This window comes from Sorex araneus, chromosome 4 (genome assembly GCF_027595985.1).
Source record: "Sorex araneus isolate mSorAra2 chromosome 4, mSorAra2.pri, whole genome shotgun sequence".
NCBI lineage: Eukaryota > Metazoa > Chordata > Mammalia > Eulipotyphla > Soricidae > Sorex > Sorex araneus.
Window position 1 is genome coordinate 176,312,508 of NC_073305.1, and position 25,581 is coordinate 176,338,088.

Genomic DNA, 25,581 nt, shown 5'->3' on the forward strand with positions numbered 1-25,581 from the left:
TAGCCCGGGTGCGACCGCGGCTCCACCGACTCTCTCCCTACCCCGTCTCCGCCTCCTCGGGACTCTGCGCTTCTCTTGCCCCTAAAATCGGCTTTTCTTGTCCTTAACAATTTGTCCTTGGGGCTGGAGCGAGAGCACAGCGGGGAGGGCGCTTGCCTTGCACGCGACCGACCCGGGTCCGATTCCCAGCATCCCATATGGTCCCCCGAGCACCGCCTGGAGTAATGCCTGAGTGCAGAGCCAGGCCCCGGTACCCCATAGGGTCCGTCTCCCCCCGCCCCCCCACGCCGACCCCTGCACTTAGGAACCTTCGCCAGGAGTGATTCTTAAATGCAGAGCCAGGAGCCGTCCAAAACCAGAAAGATTAAAGTTTTAGCCTTTAAGCGTGCGATTTGCACCCAAAATATGGCTAACAGGGACGTCTTTACAGGTATATGGCGTGACTTTCCATCATCAGCTAAAAACAGACTAACCCCAAATTTCTACTGATTTTATCTTTAACTTAGAATCACTGCAAAACGGCTCTTGTCTTCTGTTGAGCGTTTTTCCATGCAACGTTTATTCCACAGACCCTTGACCACACTGATAACTTTCTTCGATCATTTTATACATGCTTATAAGCGCCAGTAACTTCATTTCCCACGAGAATCCGACGTTTTAATGCTGTACAAAACCTTACGTGGCATTATGTCACTCCTTTTGCCTGTCATGATTCTCACTCCTGAAGCCGCGCTAGACACTTGTTCTTTGAGCACTACTGCCTCAGGGCCTTTGCACTGATGTGGGCAGTCTGGAACCTTGTTCATCTGGTTATTGACACCCTTTGATCTTCAGTTCCCTTGCTCATGTCACACCTCCGAGAAGCCTTATCCGACAACGATTATTATCAAGCCCACATATGTACACTTACTTTTCTCATCAACTTTTTTTCCACAGCACTTTTAGCCAACTAACATATTGACAGATTTGTTTTTGTATAGAGCTACTGAAATAACTCCTTAAGATCAAGTGTATCGAGGTTTTTTCTTTATTGCATAATACCTTGTCAAATAAAATATTGGTTGGATGAATATTGGCAATTAAAAAACTGTTGATGGATATCCAAAATAAGGCAGCTGCTTTGGAAGATGATGTTATCAATTCCTACAAAGCTAAACATATTTAGTTATTTCACTCCTAGGTATTTACCCGAATAAGTTGAAACACTCCAAGTATATAAATATTTAAAGCAACTCTAGTCATATTTGCAGAAACTTGGAAATACCCAAGTTTTGATTTTTGGCGGTCATGCCCTGCAGTTGCTCAAGGGCTACTCCTGGCTAGTTGCTCCCGAATCTCTCCCAGTGTAGTTTAGAGAACCATGTAGAACCAGGGCTCACTCATCTCTTAAGCCCAGTATGAAATAAATTGTCCATTGTTCACTGTGTAATGCACAGCATCTTTAAATTATGCTATACTGAGTACCTGCAATTTTACCAATTATCAAATATTCTATTTTCACATAAGGAAATATTTCATGGTTATTATGTAGTTTAAATTTTAATACACTTCAGTTGTATTGTATAAATATTCAATTAGTTTATAAAGTAGCTATGTACATTAAAAAATAAAGTGTGTCTATTTTGCCAAAAGTAAATATTAAAGTAGATTTCATATCTAGAACAATATTAGAACATTTATGTTGATTTCCAAATATCAAGACCAGCAGCTGTCACAATTAATTTCTTATATTGACACATTTTTTGTTTATATTTGGTTTGGGTTTTGGAAAGTAAGGGCTTACTCCTGGGTCTGTGCTCAGGGATCACTCCTGATGGGCTCACTGGACCTCACCAGTGAGGAGCCCAGATGGAACTCAGCCTGGCCACATGCAAGGCAAATTCCCTACCTGCTGTGTTATCGTTCCAACCCAAACACATGGACATCTGGTATATAATCTAACAACCACACCCTAATGTCTGTCGCTCAGTTAAAATAATCACCAAACCTTCAGCCTTCTATATAAGTGCATATACAACCAAAACATACAAATGTATGGTCTTATGTTACAATAATAATGCAGGCATATTCAAGGCCAAGTCCAGTATGATTTCCTTCTTTCAAATTCTACACTTTTTCTTATTTTGGGGAGAACACAGGATAATTATCCAAGCTAGAGTCAGGGAGGGGCTAGAAATGGCAGTTCTCAGAGCTTATTTCTAGCTCTGTGCCCAGGATTCACTCCTCGTGAGGTACTATATGCTGTGTAAGCAGGGTCAATGGCTAGCAAGGCAAGTGCAGAACACCTGTACTATTTCTGGGGCAATATACTGGCGTCTTAAGACAGAGACTTTGTGAGCTAGATCCCCAAGGTCTGTTGCAGAAATAATTGGAAACAACTCATCCAGTGAATCTTTTGTTCACAATTCCAAATGATTTCGCAGACTTAGCAGCTTTTCTGCCCCAACTTTGTGACAGTCACAGGAAAAGGCCTTGCTCAAAGAAGCTGAGTTTCTTTGTAATATTTCTTTACTGGTTTTATTTGTTTTGTATGAGCTCATCTGTAAAGTCACTGTATATACTAACTGCTTTCCTAGGAACCAGAGCATCTCCTGTGAGCGCTCATGCCCTTCAGAATAAACTTAGTTATAATTCACTTTCTCCAGGCCATTTCTACTTCTCACCCCCTCTAAGCTGCTATATTCCAATTTAAGTTATTTGTTACAATCTTCTATAATATTGTATAGTTTTTTAAAACATCATCCACATACTGTTGAACCAAAAAAAGGTTGCAAGTTTGTAAGAGTCAGACACTAAAATTTAAGAGCATCAATCTGTGCGGGCTGTGTAAATCCCTAACAGATCCTGGGATTTACGACCCTCTGTGCTGATAAGGGATGTGGAAAAGTAAGCCCTGCCCTGAGCTATGTCAAGACAGGTTGTTCTCAGGTGATGTATGACTGTGACTGTATCATGTTTTTCTTTTTGATGCATATCTGTAAACCATATCTTGTTTTAATCATAAGTAAATCCTGTAGCTTATCTTGCATGATCTTAAATAACACCTGTGTGATGTTTGCAGTGATGAATCTTGTTTTAAACATAAGTGAAAACAAGCTAGTCTTGCAGGATTTTAATTGACACTTTGAAGTGTGCTTTCAGAGTATAAATGCAACATCAGTTTTTGAATCATTTGTCCAGTGGGTTGGAATCCCCCGACCCTTTGCAATTATTGGGGCCCATTATGATATACAAACAAATGTCCTACTCCCCTTCTTGATTTCAGCTATCTCACTGAGTTAAGATGAACTCAGCATAATAATACTATCCTTTAATATTTACCAATTCAATCTCAAATCTGATCAATCATGGCAATCGCTTACCCATTCCATCAGGCCACCCCTGGCAGTTCTGGGGGACCATATGGTGTCAGTGATAAAATCTGGGTCTCCCACGTCCAAAACACTCTTACAGTCTAGTCCACTGAGCCATCTCCCTGGCCACTTTTCCTAATTTTTCTCATGCCCTGAGGAATCTTACCTTGGGGAAATGAGATTCATCATAGTCGTAGTTGTGATCACATTTATAAAGAAATATCTGGGATGATATTCAATCATCTTAATCAATGGCAGGATAAATAGCACCACTCCTACATTTAAAAAAGAGATATCGGGCCAGAGTGATAATACAGCGGGTAGGGTGTTTGCCTTGCACTCGGCCGACCCCGGTTCAATGCCTGGAATCTCATGTGATCTCCCAGCACTGCCAGAAGTAATTCCAGAGTGCAGATCCAGGATAAATGCCTGAGCATTGCTGGGTGAGACCCAAAAAGCAGAGAGAGATAGAGAGAGAGAGAGAGAGAGAGAGATCTGGGGTGGAGGCAGGTCCAGAGGTTTAAGAGAATCTCTGTGATGAGGTGACCCAAAGTTCACAGAAAAGCAGATGGTTGCTAATAGACAGCTGGGAAGCTGGGTGAGGGCTTCAAGGCCAGGATGCCCTGGAAACAATCTGCTTAGATATCATACTCTGCTCTTGCAGCTGCCAGAGCAAGGGAAATTTAGACCCCAATTAGCTGATCAAAGCTAACCTCATAACATCAGGCTTCTGTACTGAAATTGTGCTTGTTTGCTTGAGATAATGAGAAAGTTAATGATGGAGCCAAGCGAAAAGTATAAGAAATGTTTCAAAACTGTGCCTGGACTCAAATTTGAGGCTGTTCAGTATATAAGAACCTTGCTCTCAGGCTGGGCAGCCCCTGTGGGTGAATAAAGACTCTTCAATTCAGCAAACAAGCTTGTTCATAACTTTTTGTGGGGAATTCTTGGAAAATTCTCACGACGTAACAACTTAGGGTGGCTGGAAAGCATTCTACTCTCTGGGGAGTGATCTCCCGCGGCTTCTTCCTCCACCTGTCCTTGGACTTTGCAGAGATTATTGTAGCATTGACCTTCTTGGTGGATATCAGCATGCTGCTAGAAAACAGATTCTAGATCTCATTACTCATGTATGGCGAGGCCATTGGATCAGGAGTGATTGCCACTGAAAAGATGACTTGTGACTCACAGTTCCCAAGAGAGGTGGACACTGCAAGTCACGCAGTGTCTCAGGAGAAAGCCACAAGGTCAGGAAGTAGGAGGGAAAGAAAAATACAGACAGGAATTTTGTGGGGATGCACACCTAGTAGCACTCAGAGCTTACTCTTGACTCAGTACTCAGAAATTTCTCTTGGCAGTGCTTAGGGTACCATATGTGGTTTGGGTAGCAAATTTAGTTGATCACATGCAAGGCAAGAACCTTTCCTGATGTCTTATCTCTCTGGCCATGTAAACCAGAATTTTCATCATGGTTTCCGTAGAAAAGTAAGACATGGCAGGAGGAGACCTGGAACTGGCTCATCTGAATTATTTCAGTGGCTCTGAGGAGAAAGGTTATTTCTGAGTATTTTGTATTTGACTTGGGCTGGAGCGATAGCACAGCAGGTAGGGCGTTTGCCTTGTATGCAGCCGACCCAGGTTCGATTTCTCCTCCCTCTCGGAGAGCCTGGCAAGCTACTGAGAGTACTTGATATGCCAAAAACAGTAACAACAAATCTCACAATGGAGTCATTACTGGTGCCTGCTTGAGCAAATTGACGAACAACCAAAGGATGGTGCTGTAGTGTATCTGACTCTGGGATTACTGGGATTTTCATCCAGGAGGAATAGTGCCTTTCAGACCCTAAGAAGCAAAAGCAAAAGCTCTGGGTGGGTTGTTTCTCCTGTGAATGGTGCTCTAGTCACAGAGAGGAGCTGATCATCTCTTGAAATTAGCTTGTTCTGGAAGGAGCAGTGTCTCTTGGGTCAGCAAAGCCACAGATGCCAGAGCATGAAGAATATAAAAAATTAGACTTGGATACATCTCCAAGGGCTGGAGTGCATTCTTTGGGTTTTTGGTTTTGGAGGGGGTTGTTTATTTGGTTTGGGGCTACACTGGCAATGCTCAGAGGTTATTCTTGTCTCTGTACTCAGAAATTACTGCTGGTAGTGCTCAGGGGACCAGGGAATGCCAGGGATCGAACCCGGTTTGGCCATATACAAGACACTGCATTATGCACTGCATTATTGCTCCAGCCTTGGAGAGCATTCTTTGTATATATATATAAACTTTGTATTTGTTCCCTAACACCACACAGTTCCCCAAGAACCACAGCAAGTGGCCCCCTGAGCAATGAGCCGAGAGTAGCTCCCATGTGCCTCAGGGAATGGTTATGACACCCTTCAAGAATGCAAAAAAATAAAAAAAAGGGGGCTGGAGCGATAGCACAGCGGGTAGGGCGTTTGCCTTGCACGCGGCCGACCCGGGTTCGAATCCCAGCATCCCATATGGTCCCCTGAGCACCGCCAGGGGTGATTCCTGAGTGCATGAGCCAGGAGTGACCCCTGTGCATCGCCGGGTGTGACCCAAAAACCAAAAAAAAAAAAAAGAATGCAAAAAAATAAGTAAGTTGATAACATAAAATTTGGGGATATTAGATATTAGGAGATATTAAAGCAAGTTTCCTGAATCCAATAAAGCAAAATCTGATAAAGAAATAAAGTGATAAAGTAACCCACCTGCCAAATGCTGGAATCCCACTGGCACAAGAGGGAAACCATCCTGTATTCTGATTCTGTTCCCACATGAAATCTCTCCATCCCCCGACTGTCTTAAAAAGCTCAGAGAAAGGCAAAAATCAAACCTCAACAGAGAGTATCTCTTACTTACATTTACTGAATATGAAATCATGCCCAGGTAGGCTCTCAAAATGATTTCACCTCTATCATTACTACTTGTAACATATATCATAAAGTTTACGATGCTAAAATCTCAGGGCTGGGACAAAAGGAGACGTTACTGGCGCCCCTTGAGTAAATCGATGATTAACGTGATGACAGTGCTACAGTGCTAACACTCATCACAGATTTCCCTACATCTTTGAAATCTCATTTCTCTTATGTTGAACTTTCATTCTCAGGATTGGTGTTGGTGTTGGGTCACATCTGGTGGTGTTCAGGGGCTCCTGTTGGCACTCCTGGCTGCAGAGGTGTTTGCAAGATTGGTTATACCCTATTAGCTGGGGGTCTGGGAGGAGGGACTGTCTCTCAGGCCTGAGGTCTGTCTGAGTCTAGAAGTGGTGGGAAGAAACAAAGATCATTCCTATTTTTCTTTTTCCATCAACACAACTCATGTTTTTAGAGAGTGTTAATGAAGTGGGATGTTTTATAATCATATCTGTGTAAACATACAAGAAATGATTAATTTATAAAATGCATTAAATTAAAAATTAAGGGTCAGGGGACTGGAGCGATAGCACAGCGGGTAAGGCGTTTGCCTTGCACATGGCTGTACTGGGTTCAATTCCCAGCATCCCATATGGTCCCCTGAGCACTGCCAGGAATGATTCCTGAGTGCAGAGCCAGGAGTAACCACTGAGCATTATTTTGTGTGACCAAAAAGAAAAAAAATGATGGGTCAGGACTGGAGCGATAGTACAATGGGTAGGGCATTTGTCTTGTATGTGGCTGATCTGGGTTCGATTCTCAGCATCCCATTTGGTCCCCTGAGCACCACCAGGAGTAAGTCCTGAGTACAGATCCAGGAATAACCCCTGAGCACAGCTAGGTGTGTCCTCCAAACAAACAAACAAATGAAGGGCCAGAGTGGTAGGACAGAGGGCAGGGCACTGGAGTGATAGAACAGTGAGTAGGGTGTCTTGCGTGCAGCTGACCTGGGTTCAAGCTCCAGTATTCCATATGGTTCCCTGAGCACTACTAGGATTAATTCTTGGGCAAAGAGGCAGGAGTAACCCCTGAGCATCACCAGGCATGGGCCCCCCAGAACAAAACAAAAGCTAGAGAATAACCAAACAGCATACTTTTTTTAAATTTATTTATTTTTTAATTAGTGAGGGTACAGTTACAGATTTATACATTTTCGTGCTCATGTTTCCCTCATACAAAGTTCGAGAACCCATTCCTTCACCAGTGCCCATTCTCCACCACAAATAAACCCAGCATCCCTCCCACCCACCCCTAATCCCATCTCCCCCCACCCCACCCTGCCAGTGTGGCAGGGTATTCCTTTTGGTTCTCTCTCTCTAATTAGGTGTTGTGGTTTGCAATAAAGATGTTGAGTGGCCATTGTGTTCAGTCTCTAGTCTACATTGAGCACGCATCACCTTTCCCCCGCGTGGCCTCCAACCCATTTTATTTGGTGTTCCCTTCTGTATCTGAGCTGCCCTCTCCCCAGAATGTGAAGCCAGCTTCCAAGCCATGGAGTCAACCTCCTAGTACTTATTTCTGCTATTCTTGGGTGTTAGTCTCCTACTCTGTTATTCTATATTCCACAGATGAGTGCAATCTTTCTATGTCTGTATCTCTTTCTGACTCATTTCACATAGCATGATACTTTCCATGCTGATTCAGTTATATGCAAAGTTCATTACCTCATTTTTTCTAACAGCTGCATAGTATTCCATTGTATAGATGTACCAAAGTTTCTTCAACCATTCATCTATTCTAGGGCACTCGGGTTTTTTCCAGATTCTGGCTATTGTAAATAGTGCTGCAATGAACATATAAGTGCAGATGTCATTTTGACTATACTTTTTTGCTTCTCTGGGATATATTCCCAGCAGTGGTATTGCTGGGTCAAATGGGAGCTCAATTTCTAATTTTTTGAGAATCGTCCATATTCAAACAGCATGCTTCTGAGAAATGGGAGACTTGGTTTATTTCACCAGTGATCAAGTCAATCTCACACTCCCCCCAGAAAAGACTTGGTCTAGAACAAAGACAAAATGGGGCCCAGCAGGTAGGGCACTTGCTTTCCATGTGCTCCCCCCAAATACTGCCAGGAGTGATTCCTGAGTGCAGAGCCAGGAGTGGCTGAACATTGCCGGGTGTGGCCCAACATTCAAAGGCAAGAGCTCCATATTCTAGGATACCCAGTGGGCTGGAGATGGTATTTGCAGGCAACTGGCAGGAAGGTTGCAGAAATTTCAAAACATGTTGTTTTGCAAAGCAGCATCTGGACCAGCTCAAGGACATGAGCATATCTGGAGCACACTCCAAGGTTGGTAAAGTTACTAAGTGAGCCTCAGACCAACTCAAAGGCATCCTGAACACACTCCAAGGTTAAGTCACATCATTCAAACACAGCTCCCCAGCAGCTTCTGCTTGAAATATGGCATTCATTCCATTGCTGTTTGGGATGAAATAGAGACATATAATTAATATTTATGAGTTAGGTAGTTTCAATAGCACTAAAGTTTATGCTGCCGGTGTACAAAACTGTTACACTCCCCTAAACACATCAAAGTGCCCCAGAGCCTTTCACTTTTGTACCTCCATCTCTTCTGATCTGGTTTTATTTTTCCCCTCCCCACTCACTGCTGCTTGGTGATTAGGATTTTCGGGGCTTTTTGTTTTGTTTCGTTTTGTATTTTGGGCTACACTTGGCAATGCTCAGAGGTTACTCCTGCTTCTGCACTCAGGAATTACCCTGGTGGGGCCGGAGCGATAGCACAGCGGGTAGGGCGTTTGCCTTGCACGCGGCTGACCTGGGTTCGATCCCCGGCATCCCATATGGTCCCCCAAGCACGGCCAGGAGTAATTTCTGAGTGCAAAGCCAGGAGTAACCCCTGAGCATCGCTGGGTGTGACCCAAACCCCCCCCCCCAAAAAAAAAAGGAATTACCCTGGTGGTGCTTAAGGGACTATCTGGGATGCTGCGGATTGTAGACAAGTGCCTTACCTGCTGTAGTATTGCTCCGGCCCCTGTTTGCTGATTAGTTTTGTCTCTCAATAGCAAGGGTTTGCCATTGTCTAGTACAGATTATTCTTTTGTTTTGACCTAGAGAGATCTATTTTTAAATAGATTCTAGTTTGTCTTCTGTGATATGAAAGTAGTCTTATTGGAAGATGTTGGCCCACACCTAGCAGAGTTCTGAGGCTATTCCTGGCTCGGTGCTCAAGGGTCCATATGGAGTGCCAGGAATTCAATCAGAGTCAGCCACATGCAAGGTAAGTGCCTTCTTAGTATCTCTATGGCCCATTTTTTGTTTTTTTGTTTCATGCATTAATGTGAAATAACGAGTCTTCCAACAGATGATAAATGAGTGAAACCTTGCACAAAGGTTTGTTTACTTTGGGCATAGAAAAATAGTATAAGAGATCCCAAAAGTAGAGAGAGAGAGAGTAAGAGGGAAATTACCTGCCATAGAGGCAGGGGTAGGGGTGAGATGAGGGGAATACTGGGGACATTGGTGGTAGAAAATTTACACTGTTGAAGGGATGGGCGTTCGATCATTATATGATTGAAACTCAAACATGAAAGCTTTATAACTGTATTTCAAGGTGATTCAATAAAAAATAATAATAGAAGAGGTAAGGCAAATTCAGCTGAGCCTGGTTCGATCCCCTGCACTGCATATGATCTGCTGAGTACTGCCAGGGGTCACTCCTCTCCAGAGCCAGGAGTAGCCTGAGCATCACCAGTCTGTGGCCTAAACCTTACCCTGCCTCCCTGCAGGCTGGGGAAACAGCGCAAAGGCTAGAGTGCACGTGTGGCATGTCCAAGGCCCTATTTTTGTTTGTGTGGGGGCCATACCTGGTGGTGTTCAGGGCTTGTTCTTGGCTTTGTGACCAGAGATCACTCATGGCAGGCTTGGGGGACCATATGGCCAGGGCAAACACGCTACCCGGCTGTACTATTGCTACAGCTCATATAGGAACTATTTGGGAGGGTTGTTTTGGGTGCTTGGGGTGGTCATACTTGGGGTGCTCAGAGAATGCTCCTGGATTGATGCTTGAGGGAGTTCCTGGTGGTGCTCTGGGGAACATTCAGTGCCCTGTACTCCAGGCCTCTGAGATATCTCTCTGGGCCCAGGGCCCTGGGTTTGGCCCTCTGCTGAGCACCCAGATATGGTCCTGTTGGCTCCCAGCAATGGAGGCCTTCCCAAAAAATGGGGTAGGGGAGTCAGATATAGCACAGCAGGAAGGGTGCTTGCCTTGCTTATGGCATAACAGGGTTCGAGCCCCAGCACCACATGTGTGCCCCTAGGACTCCCCAGGTGTAAGCTCTGAGCACCACCAGGAGTGATCCAAAAAAAAAAAAGAGAGAGAGCAGTGTGGAATTCATTGCAGAAAATACACACCAGTTAATCATGCCACTGCTCTTTCCTGGTAGACAGGACTAGTGGGTGATTTTGTAATTTAGCTGCAAAGATTTTGGCCAAAGAGTTTGCAATTTCCCTGACTGAAAGAGCTGAAGGGGGTGAGGAGTTAATAAAAGATGCAGATTCCCTATAAAACATTTTCTGTTTTTTTTGGAGGGGGTGTGGAAGAAGGCACACCTGGCAGTGCTCAGGGCTTACTTTTGTCTCTGAACTCAGGATCATTCCTGGCAGGGCTCATGGGACCCTATGGGGTGCTGGGAATTGAATCCAGGCAGCTGCATACAATCTCTACCCACTGTATTGTTGCTCTGGCCCCTATTTATTTTATAAGGGAAGTTATTCAGTTTATCCCACGATCATAGACATTTATTGCTCTCTTTTAGTTTGGGGCCACACTCAGCTGTACTCAGGGATTACTCCTGGCTCTGTGCTCAGGGAGCACTCCTAGTAGGACTCATGGGGTTATACAGGGTACCAGGGACCAAATCTGGGTTGGCCACATGAAAGGCAATTGTCCTCTCTCCTGTAATATGCAAACACCCTACATGTTGTACTATCACTCCAGTCCACCATTATTCTAGATATCTTAAGTCAAAGGTAGGAGGAAGAGGAGTAAGGCCTGGGTTCCCTCGTGCAGCAACAGTCTGGGCCTACTGTGAACTTGAACTTCTATGCACATAGACCAGAGCAACAGCAGAGAAGCCTGACATACTTACTTACTGCCCTTGGGATAATTTTGGACAAATCTGTATTTAATGAGAATAAATTCTACAAATACTTACAATACAGAATTTGCTCCATTTTACTTATTATTGCTTACTGTCTATTTTTGTTTTTGTTTGATTTTGGGGCCACACTCAGCTATGCTCAAAGGATACTCCTGGCTCTGCACTCAGGAATTACTCCTGGTGGTGCATGGGAACCATATGGGTTGCTGGAGATTGAACCTGGGTCAGCCACGTGCAAGGCAAGCGCTTTACCCATTGTACTATCTCTCCTGCTCCTGTTGCTTAGGGTCTGTAACCAAATTTATCCCTGAGGGAAGGAGATCAGCATCCATGGGTTACAGTTTCACTGTCTTAGCCTTCTGGACCAGTGTCTGCCATGGATGAGACTGGGTTTGACACAGCTGCAGTTCATTTCTGTTTTGCTTTGGGGCCCAGGGGTTATTCCTGGTCCTATGCAGGTTATTCCCAGGAATGCTCATAGGATCAAGTGGTGCTGCAGACTCAACCTGGGCCTCCTATTGGGACTCAGCCTATTGAACTATCACTCCAGCCCCTCAAAAGTTTCATTTTAAAGAAAAATCAAATGTTACTTATTCTACACCCAATTGCTTCTGGTGTAAGTTCTCAAACTTAAAATCCCTTAGCTGGGGCTGGAGTGATAGCACAGCGGGTAGGGCATTTGCCTTGCACTCGGCCAACCCGGGTTTGATTCCCAGCATCCCACATGGTCCCCTGAGCACCGCCAGGGGTAATTCCTGAGTGCAGAGCCAGGAGTGACCCCTGTGCTTCGCCGGGTGTAACCCAAAAGAAAACAAAAATCTCTTAGCTTCATGACACACTGCTTTAGAGGGTTTCATAAACATAATGATAATTAGGAATCGCAGAAATAGTACAGTGGGTAAGATATCTGCCCTTGCATGCAGGCAACCTAGTTCCATTCCTGACACCATGTATGATTTCTCCAAGTTGCGCCTGGAGCACAGAGCCAGGAACAAGCCCTGAGCACCATCGGATGTGGCCCCAAAACAAAACAAGAAAAAAGTGTTCAATATGGCAAACTGGTCATCGCTGCAGCAGAACAAGGGCCGGCAGGGTCCGGAAAGAGAAAAGGCAGCTCACCAGAAAGACCCCAGAACCCAAGTGGACCCGCTTCCACTTGGGGTGTTGTTTTCACAGCCTCCATGATCTGCTGAACATCAAACATTTAATGCTGCTTGCTCCTCAAAAGTTTATCTATTTAAAAAAACTTTACGTTTGCCGTGCTACGATTTGAACGCAGGCCTCACACGTGGACAAGCTCTCTACCTCAACCTGCAACCTACAATCCTCTGCTGACTCGGGAAGTCTATAAAAACTCCCAGCACCGCAGTTCCAACCCACACTAATTAGATCAGAAAGTTGGAGGCCTAGGGAGACCCCAGAACCAGTAATTTTAGATCTACCCAGGCAATCCCCATGTGCAGTCAACGACGAAAACTACCTACATCTAATAAAATTCCCCCCTGTACCCTGCGAGATTTAGCTTTCAATGTATAAAAGTGCTCATATATACGTCTTCATTTCTCAGATGCAGGAAGATTTACACTGATCCAAAGAGAAAGCTATAGGCATGTACGTATAAACTAACTTAAAAATAATGGCCACGATCATTGGAAGCTCAGTTGTGAAATCACCGCTCAAGGCCAAGCGCTGTTCTCCGAACAGATCAAACCCTGCCCCCGCCTCTGACTCCGCCCCCTAGAGGGAGGCAACGGGACGCGTGAGCAGTCCGCGCCGGGCGCGCTCTTCCCAGGGCCTCGCTGAGCCTACGCCCCGCCCCTTCGGACACGCCCCGCTCCTCCAGGCCCCGCCCTCAGCCCGCCCCTCAGGCCTGCCCGGGCCTCGGCTCGCGGCCCCGCCCCGCCCCCGGCCCCGCCCCCAGTCCAGCTCGGCCCCGCCCCTCCGGCCTTCCCGGACCTCAGCTCGCCGCCCCGCCTCGCCCCCGGCCTGTCCAAGATGGAGGCCCCTCGGCGGGCGCCCTTCGCCCTCCGGCTGCTCCTGCTCGCCTCGCTGCCGGCCGCCGCCTGGCTGGCCACGACGGTCACCCCGGAACGGCCGCTCCGAGCCCCGGAGGTAGGGCAGGGGCGCCTGGGCTCGGTTCCCGTCCGGGGAGGGCCCCGCCGGCCGGGCGACGCTCGTGTCCGGCAGCCCGGCGACCCCGGGGTGGGGGAAGGAGGCGAGGAGGGGCGCGACCCCCCGGGAAGGGCGGAGATGCAGTGAGGGGCTTCTCCGCGGGTCCCGTGCCGCGACACCTGCGCGCGGTGCTCCGGGGCGGGGGGCGGAGGGGGGACGCGGCCCGTGTCCACCCCGACTGGGCTCGGCGGGGTCCCCGGGGAGCTCAGCCTCCTGTGGGGGTTGCTCGCGGGGAGGGACCCCCTGGTCCCTCGGCGTGCGGGTCAGCGGGGGCCCGGCCACCGCCGCTTCACCTGCCAAGGGGCGCGCCCCGGGAGAAAGGCCCCGGGAGCCCGGGGAGGGTCCCAGCCGGAGCGGCCCGCCGCCCCCTCTGCAGGGAAGCATCTGCGACCCCTGCCCCAAGTTGCGCCAGCTGCAGCTACTAAGGCCCTCGGGGTCGTTGGAGGGGCCGAGGGAGCTGCCCAGGTCCGTGCCCCCCGGGGTCCGTCGGAGCACTCCTGACGTTTTCCGAGCACTTTCCCGTGCCTCTGGGGTCCCGACGGTTTGATTTCCTTTCCTGAGTTGAGTGCGCGGTATGGACAGGTCTGGAGAGGGAAGGTTTTCGTTGTTGTTACTGTTGTTTTGGTTTGGGGTTTTGGGGGGCCACACCTACACCTGATGATGCCGGCTCCTGGCGGGGCGGTGCTGGGGGAACATATGGGACCCCGGGGATGGAACCCCCGGCGGCCGGAGCCAGGCAAGCGCCCTACCTACCTGCTGCACTGTCGCTCCCGCCCCTGCACAGTGGAGGTTTTTAAAAGGCGAGTTTTTCCAGAAGGAAAAGAAACGACGTACAGGAGTAACCCCAAAGGTGGGGGGCAGAGATGAACTTTTAAAAATTTTTAATTTTTAATGTTTCGTTCGAGTTAGGTACAAATAATAGCACATCTCAGTTTAAGTTCTGCCGGAGCATTAGGAAAAGCCCCACATACATGCACAGCGAGCGGTTTAATGGACTTGCTGGTGAATGCAGCTTGAACACTGATCAAAAATATTGGATGTGATGGCACACTCTGAGACCAAATAAAAATGGAATCATTTATAACACCCTGAGTATGGACATTGTTCTTCCATCTCTGATTTAAATGTTTAAATTAATTTAAATTAAATGTGCCTCTGAAAGGGCTTTGGTCCTAATATGCTGTCCCTACTGGCTGCCAGAGAGAAGCTTTTCACCATGTTCATAAACTATTGATATTTGAAATATCATGTGCCTGAATTGTGAGGCGTGCAACTGGAACAAGTGTAAGTTACTGTCACACTTGCCTTTTTTTTTTTTTTACAAAACTTGAGTCATTTTTCCTGAATAAGCACTACCCAGATTGTTGCAAGTATCTTATTCATGTTCAGAGTCTTGAAGTTGTTAATTTTAAACATCTTTGAGTATTGTCATTTATTTTATGTGGATAAGAAATATTTGGAAATTATTTTACTCAGTTTCTTTGGGGGCAGTGGGGGCTAAACAGCTCTATTATATATTCACTTTAAATCTGCTTTACAGTAGCAAGATAGGCTACTAGGAAAGAAATTTGGAATGAATAGTGGGGAGAGAGAGAAAGAGGAGAGAGAAAGGGAGGGAGGGAGGGAGAGAGAGAGAGAGAGAGAGAGAGAGAGAGACAGGGAGGGACAGAGGGAGAGAGAGAGAAAGTGGGGCAATAGCACAGCAGGTAGGGTGTTTGCCTTTCATGTGATGGACCTGGGTTCGATTCCCAGCATCCCATATGGTCCCCTGAGCACCGCCAAGAGTAATTCCTGAGTGCATGAGCCAGGAGTAACTAACCCCTGTGCATTGCCTGGTGTGACCCAAAAAGCAAATAAAAAGAAAGAAGAGAGAGAAAGAGGAGAGAGAATTTGAGAGTCAGTCAGTGATCAAGTTAATGCTATAGATCACATTCATCTAGATCACAGGACAACTAAGGACAATAGTATGTCTCTAAAGAATATTAAGTAAAAGAGGAACCAGGAAGAATTTAAAATTAGTTAGAAAAAGGAAAGGAGGTTTTGTGTGGAAGGAATTGAGAATGAGGAGTGTATGCATCTGAGAGACATTTAGGAATTGAAGTAAACTGGATTTGGCAGATTAAAGGAAAAGTTAGGAAAAAAGTTATGAACATAATTTTCTGCCCTTTTATGACTTCATACTTCTTCAGGATGAGGCATCTGAAAATGGCTAATCTTCTGTAGTGGATAGATGTGAAGTGTTAAAAGTAGAATTGTTATGAAGTGTAGACACTGTAAAAGTCTTCAAGGGGTGATACCACTCTTTCCCCCCATTCCTCCCACTGGAAAAGAGAAATAGAAATTTCTAGACAGAAGAACTGTCTCTAGTTAACTAGAGAAGACTGGGAAAGAGACATGAGGAAATACTTCATATTAAAACTAAAACAAAATTCAATATCTAACTACCTCTTCATATTAGAATTTTACGTAAAAACCAAAATAGATTTATTCTTAGGAAACTTTTTTCTTGCAATTATTTTTTAATCTCATATGAAAGTTGATCAGTGTATTTCAATTCAAAGTATTTCACAAAAACTAAAAGTTACCTTCTTGACATGGCACACACTGCCACTTTATGTAAGTTCTGAGTCATACCCCTGATTTTTACAATTTTTACAATAGTGTGCCCATTGTTAAACCCTACATCCAGTTAGTATATTGAGAATCTTGCATTAAAGTAGAAGAACATTTTACCAATGGAGTGAAAATAGAGATAAGCAGGTGAAAATATCTCCACAATACAGGAAAATTTTCTCTAATAATCTCATTGGTTCAAATGATTGAATCATTGATTCAGGTAAGAGATGGTCAGTGAATAAGACCTGGTAAAGACAGGCCAATAAACGTTTGGTTAGGATCATAAAACTTTTCCTCAACCAGGTATTAACATAGTATCAAAAATGAGGGCTATCTCCATATGGGTAGTAGGAGAAAATGGAGATCTGTAACTCTGAAGGACAAAATGAAAAGGTATGAATCATCCTGCAAATGAGACTTTCCTACTTTCTTGGCAGGAGTTGTGTTACAGAGAGTTGGGCTGGTCGTGAGTTAAAATGAATAAGAGAACAAGAATGTGATATGGGGTGTAAGGCAAATGATCTAGAGTCACTTCCCAGAAGCTCTTGCCCCCTCACCTGGCTGTCTTCACCGGGACCCCCTCAGAGGGGGTGAGTTGAGTTTCTCTTCCCACCCGGAGCAGAGCCCTGGCAGCCAAAGACCTCTGGAGCCTAGCCACAGCCATTCTCTAGGCCCCTCTCCACACATTAGGACGAGCCTCATGCATGAAGGAACCGGCAGAGGAACCCAGGTGTGCGGGACCTGGGGCTGAGATCTCCAAGCCTACTCAGATCAGGACTGGGCCTCTTCCGCCCAGATCCCCATTTTCCAGTAGCTAGGCGGTCACACCCAGAAGCTGCCCCCGGGTGCCAAGTAATCCCATCAACGGCCAACATCCAGAGACTATAAAACCAAGCTCCTGGAAGCGCACGGCCTCAACATCTTATAGCCTAGTTCTCCCTCTCGGAGAACCTGGCAAGCTACCGAGAGTTTCCTGCCCGGTTGGGAGAGCCTGGCAAGTTCCCCATGGCATATTCATATGCCAAAACCAGTAATAATAATGGGTCTCATTTCCCTGACCCTGAAAGAGCCTCCAGTGCGACATTGTTGGGAAGGACGAGTAAAGAGAGGCTGCTGAAATCTCAAGGCTGGGACGAATGGAGACGTTACTGAGACCGCTCGAGAAAATCCGACGATCAGTGGGATGATGATGATGATGATGATGATGATGATGATGATGATGATGAAGAAGAATGAGCAAGCTACCGAGAGTATCCCACCCGCATGGGCAGAGCCTGGCAAGCTACCTGTGGCGTATTCGATATGCCAAAAGCAGTAACAATAGGTCTCGTTCCCCTGACCCTGAAAGAGCCTCCAATTGTTGGGAAAGATGAGTAAAGAGAGGCTGCTAAAATCTCAGGGCTGGGATGAATGGAGACGTTACTGGTGCCTGCTCCAGTTAATCTACTAACAAAGGATGACAGTGATACAGTGATTTAATGTAACATTATGTTTTTAGGGTGGGGGGGCCCAGATCAGGGCTTGGGGGCTCAAGGATGGCTCCTGGTTGGACACGTAGAGTTCACTGAGGTAGGGGTGTGTGTGTGTGTGTGTGTGTGTGTGTGTTGGGGGTGCTATCAGGGATCCATGCAGTGCCTGGAATCAAACTCAGGGTCTCCACATGGCCTCTAGACCTCTCAGCTCTCTCTCAGCTCCCCTTTCCAAATCCTAAAAATTCACCGTGGTCAGTCTCTAGGATTTGTAAAAGGGAATATTCGAGTACGTTCCTGTAATCTGAAGGAAAACCAAAACCATGCCTTTCGATTGCAGGCTGAAATTCCTTGGCACTAGTGGGCTCTTAATGTGTTCATCTCATTTTCCCTTTTTATGCCCCTGTTCCCCTTTGGGAAAGTCAAGAGCTGGATTCAGAATCTCATACACAATGTACATGAATGCTGAGCAGTTATGAAAGAGAATCCCCTTCCTTAAAAATGTATAAACATTGGGGCTGGAGCGATAGCACAGCGGGTAGGGCATTTGCCTTGCACGCGGCCAACCCAGGTTCGAATCCCAACATCCCATATGGTCCCCTGAGTACTGCCAAGGGTAATTCCTGAGTGCAGAGCCAGGAGTAACCCCTGTGCATTGCTGGGTGTGACCCAAAAAGCAAAAAAAAGAATGTATAAACGCATTGTGAACAACTTTATAAAATATAAAATTAAGGAGCAATAGCACAACAGGTATGATGTTTGCCTTGCATGCGGCCGACTCAGATTTGATTCCCAGCATCCCATATGGTACCCTGAGCACCGCCAGGAGTAATTCTGAGTGCAGAGCCAGAGGTAACCTTTGTGCATCACCAGGTGTGACCCAGAAAAGCAGAAAAAGAAATAATAAAAATAAAAATTAGATTAAAAAATGTAAATGGGAAATGGAAACCACTTGATTAAAAAAAAAAAGAAAGAAAAATCAGGGCTGGAGTAATAGTACAGCTGGTAGGGCATTTGCCTTGCACGCAGCCGACCCGGGTTCGAATCCCAGCATCCCATATGGTCCCCCGAGCACTGCCAGGAATAATCCCTGAGTGCAGAGCCAGGAGTAGCCCCTGTGTATCACTGGGTGTGACACAAAAAGAAAAAAAGGAAAAACAACTTTGTCATTGTGGCAGTTTTCAAATATATGGGACATGTGAAAGAATCTGAGAGGGGAGCATATCAGGTAAATTGCTGTCCAGTAGACCTTTGTGCCGTGTTATGTCCTCACAGGACGGGAGCACTGGACCCCCCTCCTCCATGGGAACTGAGGTGATCGTCTTAATTAAGTATAATTGCTGTGTGTGGTCGGTGTGGACCAGATGGACCAGATTGAAGAGCACAGCCTCCCATCAGTATTGGCTTGACTTGCGCTTTCACATACTTGTTTATCTTCCCCCCCTTTTTTTTTTGACTCTTAAGTGTAAAAAAAAAAACCAAAACTGAAGTCAGGACGTTTCTGTCTGTAGTATCTCAGTGACTCAGGCTGATTGGATTACAGGAATTTTCTTTTTTTGTTTTGTTTCTGTTGACATATGTCCAAAGTTGAAGTTGAACAGATCATAAAACAGTAAACAACTGGCAGTAAATTCTTCTCACAGTAACTCAGTTATTGAGGAGAGATGTGAGAAGAATGGATGTGGGCTTGGGGGCCTCACCTGGAGGTACTTAGGGGGCTACTCCTGGCTCTGTGCTCAGAGAGATTTCCTGATGAAGCCCCAGGGATTGAACCAGGGTCTGCTACTTGCAAGCAAGCACCTTCCGAGCTCTACTCTATCTGGCCCGAGTTTGTCTTTTTTCCCCCACAGTGTTTGTTTTATGTATTTCCCTCATACTCTTCACGTCTATCCAGCCCCCAAAGGGCATCTTAAAGTGAGGGAAGTAGAGAAAGAACTGAGCAGGGCTGAGAAGAAACTTAAGCTCCGTCATCCATAGTTTCCGTGTATGCTCCCCTCCATCATACTTGGCATTCAGTCTCGGTTCCTTTCCCCTCTCCCGGTCTGTGGTTTTTGTTTCGTTTGTTTCTGGACCACACCTGGCACTTCTCAGGGGCTCTTCCCCGTCTCTTGCAGAGGGTTATTTCTCCTGGTGCTCAGGGGCCCGGCCATTTGGTGCTGAGGATTGAGTGCCCGCCTTCTGCATTCCATCCCTCTGAGCCGTCTCTTCAGCAAGCGCGATCTCTTCAGTCAGAGGTCCTTGTAAAGTGCAGCCCAGGCTCTGTCCCATCTCTGTCCACTCTGCAAGGCCAGGAAGGCCGAAGCACCTTGGGCTGGTGTAAGCAGGGCAGGAGCGGGACCGCGGGTATGAAGGGGCTGACGACGCTGCTCCAGAGCTCACTCAGGGCAGGAGGCTGTGAGGGATGAGAATCTCCTGAAGAAAAGTCATTCCGGAAGAACCAGAAATTGGGTTGAACGTGCTTCATGCCAGTATCTGTTCATTGTCTTTTCAAACCGCATACTTTAAAACCGAATAGTGCACATTATTTTCACCTTGAAAATCAGTGTGCATTAGTGCTATGCTCACCACTAGAAGTCCAGTTATGTCCTTTACCAAGCACTTGTCCCCTTTGTCCTATTTATCCTCTCTCCTTCTCCCTTCCTTCTGTAACACTAATTGGGCTTTATAGTCCAAGCTTTTATTACTGTTTCGTTCTTCTGTGTGTTTTCAATCTATAGTGTGGTAATATAGGAGTGAAAAATCATAATACAGTGTTTGTCTTTCTCCATCTGGCCTATTGGACTAAGCATGTACCAACCGTGTAGACTCTAGGTCTATGTTGTTGAAAATGCAGGATTTCATACTTGCTTCCTTTTGTTTTTATCCATTTGTCAGTCACTTAGGTTACACTCTATTACCTAGGCAAGCGATATGTGGAAGTGCAGTAAATTACAAATGAAGGAAATGTCATATATGCATTACTGAAAGGCTCTGACTCTTTCTTTAGAACACCATCTAAAGTTGTCTCCAGACTGTATGGATGGCAGTTTTCAGCAGACATCCTGTAGTTTGAAAGAGGAAATTTTTGACTAAAATTTGGACACAAAAACAGTACAAGCTCCAGCTTGATCACTCACTGAATGTTGGTTTGGTCTGGAGAATAGAGTGATTCTAGTGGCTGGAGCAGTAGAACAGCGGCTAGGGCATTTGCCTTGCAGGCAGCCAACCTGGGTTCTATCCACAGCATCCCATATGGTTCCCCAAGCACCTCCAGGAGTAATTCCTGAGTGCAGAGCAGGAGTAACCCCTGAGCATCGGCTGGTGTAGCCACCCCCCAAAATAATAGTGCTTTTCCTATACGGAGTATGAAGTGTCACTAATGATGTTAAAGTTTTGCATATACCTTGAAATGCCCTCAGACTGGTTATGCAAATACATGTCCAGGGACACCAAAGGATTCGCTCAAGCAGCTTTGTGTAGAAAGCAAATTTTTTGTTGTTGTTGTTGTTTTGGGTCACATGTGGCGATGCTCAGGGTTACTTCTGCCTCTGCACTCAGGAATCACTCCTGGTGGTGCTCAGAGGACCATATGGGATGCTGGGGATTGAACCAGGGTCAGCTGCCTGCCAGGCAAATGCTTTAGCCACTATACTGGCTCTAGCCCCAGAATACAATTTAAATGCCCATTTACAGTGGGTCAGATTGCACAATACAATGTTCTTCAGTCCTGTCAATAATTTTGTCAGGGTTTTGGTTTTGTTTTGGGCTACAAATATCCTGAAGTACATTAATAAACAAAAAGTGCCCACTCCTTTTTTGAGCTATCTCCTGGCCCCAGGTTTTATTAATTTTTATTTTACGGGGCCACACCCAGAGGTACTCAGGGCTTACTCCTGGCTGTTTCCAGGGGTCACTCCTGGCGGGGCTCGGGGCGGCCTTATGTGGTACAGCTGACCGAACCCCAGTCAGCTGTGTGCCAGACAGGTGTCTTTCCTGCTGTACTTACTCTCTCTTTGGCCCCAATTTTTATTTATTTGTTTTCGGACCCTCCCAAGCAGTGCTCAGGAACTGCATGTGGCCAGGCGGGCGAAAAGAGCTGGTGTGTTGAGTGATAGGGCATGACAGTGACTGCATGACTTATGCCCTCCTGTGCCAGGCACACACTAAAAGTGCTCAGGAGCCCCCAGAGCTGTACCCGGCCATACTGGGGAACCGGGTGGTGTCAAAGTTCCTACCTGGGTCTGATTTGCATGCTGCGGACGCACCGCTGATCTTTGAGCTATCTCCCCAGTCCAGTGTTTCAGATTTTCACCTACGGAGTAGGTATCGAGGTATGACTCCTGCTTTTTCTTTCCTGTGGTGCTGGGGGATTGCCTCGGTCCCTTCCGTGCAGTGCATGAGCTTTGCCACTGAGCTGCAGACCTGGCCCTTAAACTTCACATTGACATTTTATATATTCCCCAGTGCGATATTTTATTTTACCGATGTATTATTTGGTTTGGGGGCTACACCTGGCAGAACTCAGGGCTTATTCTTGGCTCTGTGCTCAGGGGACTACATGCCGTGCCAGGGATTGAGCTCTGGGCTGCCACATGTAAGCACTGTTTGGCAGGGAGGTGGTGCTCAGGGCTTACTCCTGGCTCTGTGCCCAGGGGCCACTCTTCGTGGACGAAGGACCGTATGGGACGCCAGGAATAGAACCTGGGTTGGCCATGTGTAAGGCAGGTGCCCTGCCCGCTGGGCTTCCACTCCAGCACCAAGGCAAGCACTTGAAACTCTGTAATCCAACCCCTCCCTGTCACATATTTTGTAATTAACTAAAAAACATAAATCATGGAGACTGGCATTATGAACGCAGTTGTAAAAATACTGTAAAACGGAAATTTTAGGTTTTTTTTTTTTCTTTTTGGGTCACACCTGGCAGTGCACAAGGGTTACTCCTGGCTCTGCACTCAGGAATCGCCCCTGGCGGTGCTCAGGGGACCATATGGGATGCTGGGAATCGAACTCAGTTCGGCCGCGTGCAAGGCAAACACCCTACCCGCTGTGCTATCGCTCCAGCCCTGGAAATTTTAGTTTTGAAAAAATTTTTACATTTTAAATATAGCTGGAGGAGAAAGAACTGAGTTATTCTTATGAAACAAGTAACTGTCTAATTTTGCTAATATTTGCTTTGCAGGAGGGGATCAGAGTTAATGTTACTACCCTGAGTGATGGCGAAGAAGTTGTCCAGGAACAGGTTTGTCTTATGATTATGTTTTTCATATTTCACTTCACTGTCTCACGGCATGTTTTATTTTTATCTATGTATGTGAACTAGATAATGCATTTTAAGATAATGCATTTTTAAGTTTGTCATCATTTTTAAACCATCGGAATTAATGTATATGCTGCTTTATTTTAAGGTGGTTCTTAACATAACCTATGAGAATGGACAGGTATATATAAATGACTTCCCTGTAAATAGTGGTGTAACCCGAATAAGCTGTCAGACCTTGATAGGTGAGTACTACTAAATTATTTTCATAATTGCTCTGCTTTTGATATTACTCAATTCGTAAGACAGTTCTCCAACATTGTGTATTTTCTCTAAAATGCAACATAATTGATGATTAGAAAATATAGCACCAGTGTGTCTACAATACTTTTTATTCTTTATATTGGTTATTCCTGGCATGTTCACATTTTTTTCTTTCCTGACACTGTCATTGATAGGAACTGCATTTCTAGTAGGTTGACATCCGCATAAGAATGTACTTATAGTAGTAAATGAAGATTTACAAGCAAGAGGCAAAAATCTTAGAGGATTGCTTATCACAGTGGTGAAAAAGTTTAAAAAAACATTGTCCTGACCCTCAGGGTATTTGTTTCTTCCACCTTTATTTCACATAATTGTTTTGTTTCAGAGAATGTTTTATTTGGGGTGGGGGGTAGGGCGGTTGCACACCTGGTGGTGCTCAGGGATCACTCCTGGCAGGGCTCGGGGGACCATGTGTGGTGCTGGGGATTAAACCTGGGCCACATGCAAGGCAAGCACCTACCTCTGTACTGTCTCTCCAGCCCGGTTGTTCTCATGTTTGCTTACTTTATTTCCTTTTCCTCCTTCCCTGTGTTGTTGATTATATGGTGAACACACACACACACACACACACACACACACACACACGCATACACACACGCACACACGCATACACACACACAGAGCCTACGGTCCTCGAACATTTTTAGCAGTGGTACCAGTCAGGGATCATATTCACTGAGGTTCGACTTCTTTACTGTGTAGTTTGCACACATGTTCACCTCTTAGTTGACGTCTAAACATGGGAGTCACACTCTTAGTTGAGGTCTAAAGCTCTGGTTGTGGTGTTTGCCAGGGCTCACTGCGTGGCCCCTCCCCATGCCCGTCAGAGGGTGGGCATGCTCCTTGGCCGTGTATCTTCTTAACTGCTGTGCAGTTAGAAGTTGCTTGTGAAGCCAGGGGCTAGAGACCAGAGCTGCCAATTTGGTGATTGCGCTGTGCAATCCCTCGATCCCTACAGATTTAGAACTGCTGTATCTTCCTTTGAGACCCACGTTTCTGAGGGAGGGGGCCACCTAGGGGTGCTCAGGGGTGACTCCCAGCCCAGGGTTTGGGAACTGTGGCGCTCTGTGGCCTGAGCCAGGGCTCCTGCATGGACGAGGCGTACATTGCCCTTGAGAGCTGCTCTTACTGGGAGCGACGTGCCCGGCGTGGTCAGGCTCCGGTGCGCCTAGTTTTCTCTCTGGAGGATTGCCTGGGACAGATCTCTCCTCCTCAGCGTGCAGTCTTGCTGCGCCCTCATAATTAAGGTGAATCACATAATTGTAAATTCACTCTTTCACTCTTTTATTGGGACTTTTACTTTAATACACTAGCATATAAATTTCCCCTTTTTTTTAAATTAAAAAAAAATTTTTTTCTGGGGGCATCACATCCGGTAATGCACAGGAGTTACTCCTGGCTCTGCACTCAGGAATTACTCATGGCCGTGCTCGGGGGACCATATGGGATGCTGGGGATCGAACCTGGATTAGCCACATGCAAGGCAAATGCCCTGCCTGCTGTGCTATTGCTCCAGCCCCTTTCTTCCCCTTTTTTGTCCACTCTTGGGACATTTTGTTTCATGGTTTCCTTCTATCATGAATTTTTCTTGACTATTTTGTGGTTACCAGTGAGATCAGCAAATTCAGACTGTTCCTGTTTCTCAGACAGTGCAGCAATCTTAGCACACTTAAACTCAGTCCCTCCCTTTCCACTCTGTGCAGTTGTCATGCATTTAAACTCTGTGTTCTGTGGGACATAATCATGGATTTCTGTACTGATGTTTGCTCATGCCGGAGTGCACGCCAGCCCCATCCTGTCACCAGAAAGGGGCCCTCCCCTCTCCCCTACAGTCCCGCCCTTGTGCTTCCCCTTCCAGTAACCACCATAGTTGACGGCGCTTCTGGGGCTTAGTTTGACTGGGTTTTGCTAGTGTGTTTGCTTTAGTAGTTCATGATCCACATGTGAGTGAAGACTTGCAATAAATATCTTTCACTTCCTTATTCCACTTAGCATAATCACCTCCAGCTCCATCTCTTTCGTCCCACAGACTCACTTTCACGCACCTGTCTCCTGGGCATGTAGACCCCAGCGTCCTGACTCACTCACCGCCCGGTGGGCATCTGGGTTCACTGAGAAGGTGCTGTGAGCTTCGGGGTGCAAATCCCCTTTAGAGTGCATGTGTTCCCTCCAGGTGCCTGGGTGACAGGGGAGCCCCTGGCTGTGTCAGTGCTGCCGTGGGCTCTGGTGCGCATGCTCGAGGCAGGCTGTCCTCACCAGGGCAAGGCCAGAGAGTTTTTTTCTGTCTTTGGTTTTTGGTGGGTTTACAGATGTGTCCAGGTGTGGGTTTCTTTTACTGTATGACCTAATGGAGTCACTTGTC

General features: G+C 46.3%; 1 protein-coding gene and 1 pseudogene across 1 annotated transcript in view; one reads left to right on the forward strand and one right to left on the reverse strand.

Annotated features, from left to right (window-relative positions):
* Window positions 1-11,685: 11,685 nt before the first annotated feature.
* LOC129404671 (small nucleolar RNA SNORA5) lies at window positions 11,686-11,808 on the reverse strand (annotated as a pseudogene).
* A 1,528-nt stretch (window positions 11,809-13,336) lies between these two features.
* The window catches only part of GINM1 (glycosylated integral membrane protein 1), a 25,297-nt gene continuing 13,052 nt past the window's right edge, over window positions 13,337-25,581 (forward strand). Inside the window, exons 1-3 of the mRNA XM_055137183.1 lie at window positions 13,337-13,514; window positions 22,818-22,877; window positions 23,044-23,140. Of these exons, the coding sequence (XP_054993158.1) occupies window positions 13,398-13,514; window positions 22,818-22,877; window positions 23,044-23,140 (274 nt within the window). The 5' untranslated portion in view covers window positions 13,337-13,397. The remainder of the gene's footprint in view (window positions 13,515-22,817; window positions 22,878-23,043; window positions 23,141-25,581) is intronic.